The following is an 11,890-nucleotide window of genomic DNA, read 5'->3' on the forward strand; positions in this document are numbered from 1 at the left end:
ACGCAGACTTAGAAGGAGGTAGTGATGAGGATAATAATATTGCAGTCTTACGTAATGGTGTGCCCGTGTGTGTGAAGTGGGGGCAGCGATGTGGACTCAGAAGGAGGTAGTGAAGCCTGAGTTGAAAATATTTTGTGACTGTAACTTCATTTAGCTTTACAAGGCAGGCACAGAGAGGTGAAGTGACTTCTGTAAGGTGGCCTCACTGGGAAGGAGGAGAAGTATGCTTTGAAAGCAAAGTGCATACTATGGACCCTGCCACCTTACTGCCAGTCATCATCTCACCTTCTGACCTAGCCTCCTGCCTCCTAATCTTGTAAACTGAATTAAAAGCCATGGTTTCATTCCACCTAACTGGCTCCAGATGGCTGTCTCTAGGAATTATTAAATAGAGATGATGGTGGCTTTTAGTTCCTGATCTCAGAAAGCAAAGATGTAAGTCAGTGTGTCTATCCAAACTTTATTACAGATGTCAGGTAGACCTGAATTTAGCTCGCAGACCTGACAGCTTTCCTTGAGCCATGTGTGGACCTTCCTGAAGTTTGGACCATGAAAGAGTGCTCAATTTCTGGGCAACTGGCTTTTGGGGAGCTGGGGATGAGTAGTAAAAGGGTTTGTTGTTGCTGTTGTTCATCAAAGGAGAATTCCAGCACTTGGTTTTACTAGTTTCTCTATTAGAAGCTAAGCGGTGAACAGACCAGAGAAGAAACAAAAGTTGAAGTTCAGCAGCAATGATCCCTTTGGGACAAAGGAAATCGAACCCAAAGGGTAAGAGATGGAATGAGAGTCTTACCTTTCAGCACTGTTGGCAGGCAAGCAGCAGGAAGGGCAGGACCAGTGGTAGCCGGTGAGAGCCACGTTGCCAGTAAAGGTTCAGAGAGAATATGAAACGAATTAAGTCATCCTTGGTACTTCATTGTACCCCATAGGTCCTGAGATGGGTTAGGGAACCGGAATGGGGGTCTGCAATCCATTCTAAGTGGATCGGACCCCTTTGGAGGCACATTTGCCCTGAAGTCAGAAGTTTCAGGGGTACCAGTAGCCTAGGGAATCCAAGCCCTCCTTTCTCCACCTGAACTTCTAGCATAAGGCGGGTCTCCATAATAACCACGTGTCATCTCCATTTCTTAGCTGGAGACCTGCATGTTAATTCTGGGAAAGGAAGAAGTCTTACCCACCCTGTACCATATTTTTCTCATCTAAAACCCACCAACAAATACATACAATCTAATCCAGGTGTACATTCTAGAGCAGAGGTTCCTAGACTGTGTTAGTTAGGTCATTGGTCCTTCTGAAAATCTGATCAAAGCCGTATTCCGAGAACACCACACAGGTTCTCTTTCTCTCTGACGGCACACCCAGCTTTAGACCTGATGACAAAGGCTTGTTGGCCTCCTAGAAGTCCTTCCAGGTGCACCCCTCCTCCCCACTGCAACCTGCAGGTTCTGGAGGAAGAGGCCATGTTTGCATTGCGGGCATCTGAATCTGCTCAGGTTGAAGGTGACAGTGGTTGTGCCTCTCCCTTTCATTCCCTTTTTTCCCTAGGTTGAAGGGCTCCCCGTTTGTGTAGGGAGAAGGAGACGTGACTTACAGTTGACTGGAACGGGCAGCAGAGCCAGGAGCCAGTGAATCAACATGGAAAATGCAAAGAAGAGAGTAGGGTTAATACTAATATCATCCATCCCTGTTAATTTTCACATGCATTTCTTTGTTCCTTCATGGAACATTTATTTGCCTGTTGTTATACGAAGGGGAACCTTTATATGGGACACGATTTTTATGTAGTTTGTCATATAGATTTGACAAAGATCAATACAGCAATAGCACTGTAGTGGCATGAGTGTTGGAAACCCTTTAACTTTGCAGTTTCAGAAATTAATCTTACAAATATATATTTATATAAACATATACATGTGTATGTGTATACACGCACACACACAGTTGACGCTTGACCAACACAGGTTTGAACTGCATGGTCACGCTTATGCTTATCCACTTATATGTGAATTTTCTTCTGCCTCTGTCACTCGAGACAGAAAGACCAACCCCTGCCCTTCCTCCTTCTGCTCAGCCTACTCAGTGTGAGGATGACAAGGATGAAGACCTTTATAATGATCCACTTCCACTTAATGAGTAGTAAACATATTTTCTCTTTCTTAATAACATTTTCTTTTCTCTAGCTTACTTTATTGTAAGAATCAGCATGTAATATATGTAACTTACAAAATATGTGTTAATCTACTGTTGATGTTATTGGCAAATCTTCTGGTCAACAGTAGGCTGTTGGTAGTTAAGTTTTGGGGAAGTCAAAAGTTATACGTGAATTTTCAACTGCGCTGGAGATTGGTGCTCCTCACTCTCACATTGATCAAGGGTGAAATGTGTATGTTATGGTTTGAGCGTGTCCCCCAAATAGCATGTGCTGGACACTTAATCCAAAATGCAACAGTGTTGGGAGGTGGGGCCTAATGGGAGGTATTTACATCACGAGGGCTCAACTCTCAGGGATAGACTAATGCTGATTATAGAGGGGCTTGAAGCTTTGAGCTCGCTTGTGAGCTTGCTCTCTCTCACAGGATGTCCTTCCATCACAGGATGGCACAGAAGGCTCTTACAAGATGCCAACCCCTCAGTCTTGGATTTCCCAGCCTCCAGAACATAAGCCAGTAAATTTCTATTCATTATAAATTTTCCAATCTCAGGTTGTTATGGCAGCCCAAAACAGACTAAGACAGTAGTTATATAGAGATGATAAATATGTATCTACATAGAGATATAATTCTACGTATATCCATACATAATCCTACAGATATAAATATATAGATCTACATTGATATATATCCCATATATCTAATTTAATGTAAGCTGAATTTTTCTCTGAAGCATTGTTTAAAAGAGCAAACTGCCAGAAACAACCTGAGTGGCCATTAGTATGTGACTGGACAAATAAATTATGGACTTCTATACAATAAATATTATGCAGCCAAAAACATATAAGTAGGATTTGAGGATGCTCCTTATGAACTGACATAGAGTCATCTTCAGGAAGTATTATCAGGAGAAAAAAGTAAGGTGCATACAGAACAGTGTGTGTAATATGCTGTCTTTTTTGTAAAAATAGAAACAAGAAGACTTTGAACATGTAAATACATATTTGTTTCTACTTGTATAAAATATCTCTGGAAGGATCTGGAAGAAATAGTTAATATCAGATTCTTTTGGGGAAGGGAAATGAGTGAATAGGTTGGAAAGGAATTTTTTTCCAGTATAACCTTCAGAACTTCTTGAATTCTGAACCCTGGACATCTTATTTTAAATGAAAATAACATGATGTTTTAAATCAAATATTTAATTAGTAATTTGAATGTAATTAATGTTTATTTTAATTAATTTAAATATTAATAAAATGATTTAACATAAAACAAAACATTTAAATTAAAACAGCATAATATTTTAAATTGAAACATAAAGTGTAGATCGTGAGATGTTTGCATGTGTCTAGGTTTAGAAAGTTCAGCTTTCGAAGACAGGAAGGAACTCACATAGGCTAGCTTTTTAGGTATAAAAAACCCAAAATCTGATCTGCAGGCATTTTAGCTCACCAGGTCTGGTGTGGGGATTACATATTTTTTAAGTTTCCAAAGTGATTCTCATGATGATGGTTCTGTGAGGATTCAGAGCTTTGGAAACTTCAGACCCAGTGTGGACACTTACTACTTTGAAAATTAAATCGCATGACATATTTTAAATTCTCAGTGCATGCTAGATGCTTAATTAATTCATGTTGGTTCCTTTTATCTCCTTTCGAGCTGAAATAATTAACACTAACTTATATTTTCACAGTGCTTTCCATTTTGCAAACCTCTTTGCATTTATTTAGTCCTGCTGAGAGCTAGGAATTTTGCTAGGCTATAGAAATAAACAGAGGAATAAAATACAGTCCCTGCCCTTTAGGAACTTAGGGTCCTGCAGTCTCATCAGGGTGGAAAAAAGAGCTCTTTTTCCCTTCCATATGACTTGGAGCAGAAATCCTCAGAGTATCATCCAAAGACCACTTGGTGGGGGTGCGAGATGGTCCCTGAGACCCTTTCTGGGGATGTGATGGTTGATCTGGGGTGTCAACTTGACTAAGAGGTACCCACAGAGCTGGTAAGACATTTTTTTTTTCTTGGCTGCTATAACAAAATATACATATTTATTCTCAGTGCTTCAGTAGGCACAGGGTCCATCCGTCTGCTGAAAGGGAAGCCCTAGTGGTCTGGCAGTTGATGAGAATGACTGGGCTGCCCTGGGTGTGTCTGTGAAGGTGTTTCTGGAGGATGTTGGTGTGTGAGTTGGAAGACTGGGTGGGGAAGATCCACCCTCCTGGTGGGTGAGCACCATCCAATTGAATGGAGGCCCAGATGAAGCAAAGAGGTAGAGTAAGGGTCAATTCTTGCCCTCCCTTCTGCAGCTGGGACGCCCTTCTCCTGGCCCTGGACGTCAGAACTCCAGGTGTTCCAGCCTTTGGGATTCTAGGACTTGGGCAAGCAGGCCCCTGAGCTCCCAGGCCATTGGCCTCAGAATGTGACAGACTATCCGTCAGCTTCCTTGGTTCTGAGGCCTTCAGACTTGGCCTGAGCCACCCTACCGGCTCTCCTGGTTCTCCAGCTTACAGACCCCACAACTGCATGTGCAAATTCCCCTAACAAATCCATCCTCAAATATCAACATCTATATCTGTATGTATCTCTCCATCTTCATGATTCTGTTTCTGGAGAACTCTGCCTGAAACAGGGGTCTGCATGATCTTCCCTTTTCCAACTCCTTATCTGCGTGAGAGTAGGTTTTCATTTGCTTCAACCAAAATAGCATATTGTGGCAGGGCGGGGCAGCTCACACCTGTAATCCCAGCACTTTGGGAGGCCAGGGCGGGCAGATCACTTTAGGTCAGGAGTTTAAAACCAGCCTGGCCAACATGGTGAAACCTTGTCTCTCCTAATTATACAAAAATTAGCCAGGCATGGTGGCATGCACCTGTAATCCAGCTACGCGGGAGGCTGAGGCAAGATAACTGTTTGAACCCAGGAGGCAGCTGTTGCGGTGAGCCAAGACTTTGCCACTGCGCTCCAGCCATGGTGACAGAGCAAGACTGTGTCTCCAAAATAAACAAATACATACAATATTTTTAAACATAGCACATTGTGACAGACTGAAGCAGAAATGAGAATTCAGCTGTTTTTTATTAAACTAGACATGAAAGAGATTTGCAAAAATGTAAAATAATACCTTTCTTCTCACTAAACTTTTTCAGTTTGGAAACAAATGGCCATTTCACTGAAACATTTTATTTATGTCAATATGTGTATTTATTATCTTTATTTTTAAAATATTTTTAATTTCCTGGCCGGGTACAGTGGTTCACACCTGTAATCCCAGCACTTTGGGAGGCTGAGGTAGGCGAATCATCTGAGGTCAAGAGATCAAGACCATCCTGGCCAACACGGTGAAACCCTGTCTCTACTAAAAATACAAAAATCAGCTGGATGTGGTGATGCACGCCTGTAATACCAGCTACTCAGGAGGCTGAGACAGGAGAATCACTTGAACCTGGGAGGTGGCAGTTGCTATGAGCTGAGATTGCACCTTAGCACTTCAGCATGGGCGAAGTAAGACTTTGTGTCAAAAAAAAAATTTAATTTCGATAGCTTTAGGGGTACATGTGTTTTTGGGGACGTGGATGAGTTGTGTAGCGGTGAAGTCTGGGATTTTAGTGCACCATCACCTGTGTTAGGTACATTGTGTCCAATAGGTAGTTTTCATCCCTCACCTCCCTGCCACCCTCCTTCCTTCTGAGTCTCTATTATCCTTATTTTTTAATGAAGTAATAGGTATTTTAATAATAGCTTTACTGATATATAATTCACATACCATGCAGTTCACCCATTTCAGTGGTTTGTAGCATACTGAGACTTGTGCACCCATCACTACACTAAATTTAGAGCTTTTAATCACCCCAAAATAAACCCTGCACCCCTTAGTCATTGTCCCTAAATTCCCCCACCCCTCTCCCCCTGGAAATCACTAACAGACAATGTGTCTCTGTGGATTCTGCCTATCTTGAATATTTCATATACAGTAAACGGAATCAGGTAATATGTGATCGTTTATCACTGGCATCTTTCACTTAGAATAATGTTTTCAGGGCTCACACATGTTGAATGCATCAGAACTTTGTTTCTTTTTATGGATGAATAATATTCCATTGTATGCATGGAGCACATTTTGTTTATCCATTCATTAATTGACGCACACCAGAATAATTTCCACGTTCTAGCTCTTATGAATAGTGCTGCTACGGACATTTGTGCACAGGTTTTTGTGCGAACTTACATTTCATTTATCTTGGGCACATACCTAGAGTGGAATTGCTGAGTAACTCAGTGTTTAACATTTTGAGGCACTGCCGGACTGTTTTCCAAAGCTGCTGTATCATTCCACATTCCCACCCGAAGCATATGAGGGTTCTAATTTCTCCGCCCTAGTAAGCGTGACGTGGTACCTCACTGTGGCTTCGGCTTCCATTTTCCTGATGGCTAATGATGTGGAGCATCTTTTTATGTGCTTATTGGCCATTTGTATATATAAATATTTTTATGTTAAAAATCTTGAATTTATAATAAGGTTAATATCAATAAAGAAAACCCTCACTGGAAAAAAAAAAAAAAAAGAGCTCTTTCAAGTTTTTAGCCTGTTCAGAGGCCCTAAGACCATAAAGTTTGCAAACCACCAGCTGGTGTTAAATATAAGTCAAGGTGTTATTCTAATGGAGATCTGCCTGGCACTTCTCTTCCCTGATGAGTGCTCTTCATTTTCCTAGTGAGCCTCTCTTCCCCAGACCAAGGAATGAAGGAGCGCTGCCCTTTTAGTTGTAAGACAACAACAGAAAGGCGGTTTGCTTTCCTGAGTCATGCCCAGACCCCATGGCAAGTCTGTGCACCAGATCCAAGTCCCACCCTTCCCCAGAATTGCCAGAGAGATTGCAAGATCCAAAACAATTTTAGGGGAGGTAGCTATGAAAATACAGACTTGGGGGGTCCCACATTTCTTACTTTTTTCTTTAGTTGCAACTGGAGACGAAGGCATTCAGCCAGCCGGTTCACAGCAGGATCAGGGAGTAGAGAGCAGAGAGAGAAGTCAGCATTAGACTCAGATCACTGCAGGAACCAAGGGGGCCAGAGACAGATGTGTCCCTGGAGACCAGCTGACCCACCCACTGCTATCGATAAGGCTACTCGGGCCCATCTGTCAGCCTATCCATCCATCTGTACATCCATTCAATCATCCTGCATCCAACCAACATTCACATGGTACACACTCTCAGCATTGGCCTATGTTGGGTACTGGAGACACAGATAAATCAGATTCAGCCCCTGCTGTGTAGGTGTTTGCAAGGCTGACTAGAAAGAAGTTCTGGTATAAGAGTACACTAGACATCCCAAACTATGTTCTCATGGAGCTTGCTGTCTCTGGATGTCCCAAACAAGCTTAACCTGTTCAAAACACACTCCTGTCTATCAAAAAATCATCTGTTAGTACAATACGTTTTATTATTATTTATTTATTTGTTTTTTGCAGAGATGAGTGTCACTATGTTGCCCAGGCTGGTCTCAACCTTCTGGCCTCAAGTGATCCTCCTGCCTTGGTCTCCCAAAGTACTAGAATTAAAGGCTTGAGCCACTGCTCCCAGCCAACAAATATCCCTGAGTTTACACTGATATAAACAAATACAATACTTGAATAAATAAATGGGGAAGAAAAGAAAGCTTTTCCTTACAGAAAAATTCCATCGAATCTATGTAAAAGGAACAAAGGGTGTAGATAATCACCATTAGAAAAACACTGTAGCAATCATTTCTGCAAGCAAGATCCGCAGATGTATGCCAAAGTTAGTGGGCAAACATTGGAGGAGAAACAGCGTATTTGCATAACCTCGAAATTTCTCCCCCAGCACATTTAGTAACTACAAAGGGGAAAATAATAACAACAGTGGAGAAGCCGGGCAGACACCACCTTAGCCAAGTGACTAAAGTTAACACCATGAGTAATAAGACACATCAACATCATGCGATCCCTGATATAATTCCCTGAAAATGGTATGAGACCACTTCTGCAGTATTCCCGCCCCAAATGCATAGTCGCAGTCCCATCATGAGAAAGCCTCAGACAAACCCAAATTGACAGACATTCTGCAAAACAACTGATCAGATCTCTTCAAATGTTTCAAGGTCATGAAAGACAAAGATTGAGGAAGTTCAACCACACGTTCTAAGGACACATCCCCAGACCAAAGGAGATGGGATAACAGAATGCCCCATGGTTGAGCAAGAGCTGGATTTCACGCAAAAAAAAAATTTTATTTGAAAATACGAGGTGGGATTCTGGATTGAATCCTCAAATAGAATAGTGTTTCTATTAATAGAAAAATTAGTAAAATTTGCATAAGTCTGTAATTTCTTTGTTTTGTTCTGATGTTAGGTCTCTGTTTTTATCATTGCGCTTTGATTAGGTTAGATGTTAAATCGCTGAGATAACTGGGTGAAGACTATTCAGAAAGTCAATTTTTGTGACTTTTCTATAAGTCTAAAGTGATTTCAAAATAAAAATTTTTTTTTAATGTGTTGCCCTACAGAGTTTTGTTTTCTTTTGAGTCTTGCTCTGTCGCCCAGGCTGGAGTGCAGTGGTGTGATCTTAGCTCACTGCAACCTCCATCACCTGAGTTCAAGTGATTCTTCTGCCTCAGCCTCCCTGAGCAGCTGAGACTATAGGCACCCACCACCATGCCCGGCTAATTTTTGTATTTTTAGTGGTGACAAGGTTTTGCCATGTTGGCCAGGCTGGTCTTGAACTCCTGACCTCAGGTGATCTGCCTGCCTCAGCCTTCCAAAGTGCTGGGATTACAGGCGTGAGCCACTGCGCCTGGCCTCTACAGAGTTTTCTCATCTCGGTTAAGGGCATCCTCAATTACCCAGCTGCAAATACATTTATGTATCGAGAGAGCGTTTCTGTACGCTTCTCTTTCTCTAACTGCCAGCATCTGACCCATCACTGAATCCTGTAAGCTCTTTCCTCAATGTCACATCACCTTTCACTCATCCCCATCTTCACCCTGCTGACCAAAACATTTTCTAACTTGTGTGTTTGCCCCTACTCTGATTCCTACCAAATCCATTCTTTCCTGAGGGGCAAGACAGATTATTTTAAACAAACACACACACACACACACACGCGCGCGCACACACACACACGCAAACACTCTTAAATATGACACTGTTTTGCTGAAAACCTTTTAACAGCTTCCTTTTCCCTTCAGATAACACCCAAAATCATTCATGTGACCCACATGCCTCTGTCTATTCTGTTTCCTGCCTCCTCTCTCTTACTTGTAACAATCCTTCCGCCATGCCCCTCCCTCTGTCTGCCATGTTCCTGACACACCATCTTCTCTCTAATGAAAGGACTCGGTGCCTTCTGCCCCAGGACCTTTGCATATGCAAGTCTCCCTGCCTAGAATAGTCTCTCCTAACTCTTCAGCTGGCCAGCTCCTATTCCTCACCTCAGATGTAACTTTTCTAGAGAGGCCTTTCCTGAATCCCCACACTAGAATGTGTTTAGGGTGGGAGTTCCATGAAGACAGGAGTATTTCTGTCTTTCTTAACACTGTATTCCCAGCATCAAGCATGTGGAAAGAACCAGGAGTAAACATTTGTGGATCAAATGAGGAACGAGGAACTCAGTGTTGTGACAAGACTCAAGTCCTCTTCCTGGTATACTCCTTTACATTGCAAAGGTCTGGAGTCTCACTAGAACTATCTAACCACAGTGAGGTTAACTTCCAGACACTGCACAACATGAGCTCATCAATGACGTGCAACAGTCCCGTGGACTGGGGGTTCTTGCGGGCCCCATTGGTCAGATGAGGACAGCAAGGCTTGCAGAAGCAATGTCCCTCCAAAGTCACAAAGAATGGGTGAATAAAAACCAGGATGCAGACACAAGTCTATCTCCAAGGACAGGGGCTAGCAACCTAGACTCATTCACCCCACCGTGTCCATCAGGGAAAATATGAATATCTAAATACAGAAGCAAGAAGAAGTCCGTTAGACTTCAGGAGCTTCTGTCTGAATCCAGCCCATGAGAGCCTCCCCAATTGTAGGAAAATACACAGGGGAGACAAGGCTTGGCCGAAAGCATTACCTTCACGAGGAATACAGGCTTCTGCCAATCCCAGGAAAAGCAGAATCAGCAGCAACATTTTTAGAAATGGCTCTGATCTGTGCATAGTGGGGCTGGAATTTGGGCTGAATGTTCTCCTCTCAGGATAGTCAGGACTCTCTGCTCACCCACTGTCTTCCCAGACTCCAGGGACAAAATGAACTGCCCACACCTGCCCTCTAGCCTGCCTGGAGGCTGGCAGGTCTCCAGACCTGTGCCCACGCCACCAGCTGCTGACCAAAGAACCATATCTGCCTTTTCATCTTAAAGCAACATTTTAGAAGAGTTTCATACTGAGCGTGATGCTTGTCATCCTGTGATCTGCAGGCCAAATCCTGCCCTCCTCCTGTTTTTGTAGGGCCTATGAGCTAAAAGCAATTGTTATATTTTTTTTGCTATTTTCTTTTTTTTTTTTTAAGAGACTTTCAAAGCTACTGCAAATCAATTGTTATATTTTTTAATGGTTGGAGGGGAAAGACAAAAGGAAACATTTCATGACATGAAAATCATAGAGAATGTGAATTTCAGTGTCCATGAATAAAGTGTTATTGGAACACAACCATGCCACTTCACTATGTATTGTCTACAGCTGCTTTCAGCCTACGAGGCTGAGATTTGCAGTTGTGACAGAGTCCATCTGGGCTGAAAAGCCTAAAGTATTTACTGTCTGGCCCTTTATAGAAAAAGTTTGTGGGCCCTTGTCCTAGACATATTATAAATTTCAGAAAAACAACAAAGCAAGCAAACAACAGCTGTTGTATTTCTACCCAGAGGTAAGTATTATTTTTACATTTTTGTGTATATTCCTTCCCAAAGATGTCTGTATTTCTCTAGCACTTACTAGCTGTGCACCCTGAGCATGTTAACCACTGTGTGCCTCATTTCTTCATCTGTGAAATCAGGATAATGGTATTTTCAGTTTCATAGGGTTGTTGGAAAAATTGATTTCAGATATTTCAGATATTTGTATCTGTAAAGCACGTTGAACAAAATGCATATTATCTCTGTGGGTGTATCTATATTAAGAAAACAGGCCAGGTGCAGGGGCTCATGCCTATAATCCTAGTGCTTTGGGAGGCTGAGGCAGGAGGATCGCTTAAGCCCAGAAGTTCAAGGTTGCAATGAGCTATGATTGCAACACTGCACCCCAGCCCAGGTGACAGAGCGAGACTCTGTCTCAAATAAAAATGAACAAAAATAGCCAGGAGTGACGTCTTATCCCTGTAATCCCAGCATTTTGGAAGTCCAAAGCAAGAAAATCACTTGAGGCCAGGAGTTTGAGACTAGCCTAGGCAATATAGTGAGACCCTATGTCTACAAGAAATTAAACATTAGCTGGGCATGATGGCATGCACCTGTTGTCGCAGCTAATCGGGAGGCTGAGGTGGGAGGATTGCTTGAGACCAGTAATTGGAGGCCACAGTGAGCTACGATCATGCCACTGCACTCCAGCTTGGGTGACAGAGTGAGACTCTGTCTCTAAAAGAAATTTATTTTTTTTTTAATTTTTAAAAAAGAATACCATGTACAGTATGCATCTATCACATATATACATATGTCTAGTATATGCATATATGTGAGACCTAATAAATGAATGCATATCTTAAGGCATGATTATTTCATGCATAAAGAATTT

The 11,890-nt window shown here is 42.2% G+C and overlaps 1 protein-coding gene across 1 annotated transcript in view; it reads right to left on the bottom strand.

The window, feature by feature from the left end:
* The window catches only part of EDDM13 (epididymal protein 13), a 37,070-nt gene extending 26,749 nt beyond the window's left edge, over positions 1-10,321 (bottom strand). The window contains exons 1-4 of the mRNA XM_032263075.1: positions 10,237-10,321; positions 7,092-7,109; positions 1,592-1,597; positions 794-802 (exon numbers count right to left, since the gene is read on the bottom strand). Of these exons, the coding sequence (XP_032118966.1) occupies positions 794-802; positions 1,592-1,597; positions 7,092-7,109; positions 10,237-10,321 (118 nt within the window). The remainder of the gene's footprint in view (positions 1-793; positions 803-1,591; positions 1,598-7,091; positions 7,110-10,236) is intronic.
* Positions 10,322-11,890: the final 1,569 nt, after the last annotated feature.

Source organism: Sapajus apella, unplaced genomic scaffold (assembly GCF_009761245.1).
Source record: "Sapajus apella isolate SASKATOON/1434 unplaced genomic scaffold, GSC_monkey_1.0 scaffold135, whole genome shotgun sequence".
NCBI classification, from domain to species: domain Eukaryota; kingdom Metazoa; phylum Chordata; class Mammalia; order Primates; family Cebidae; genus Sapajus; species Sapajus apella.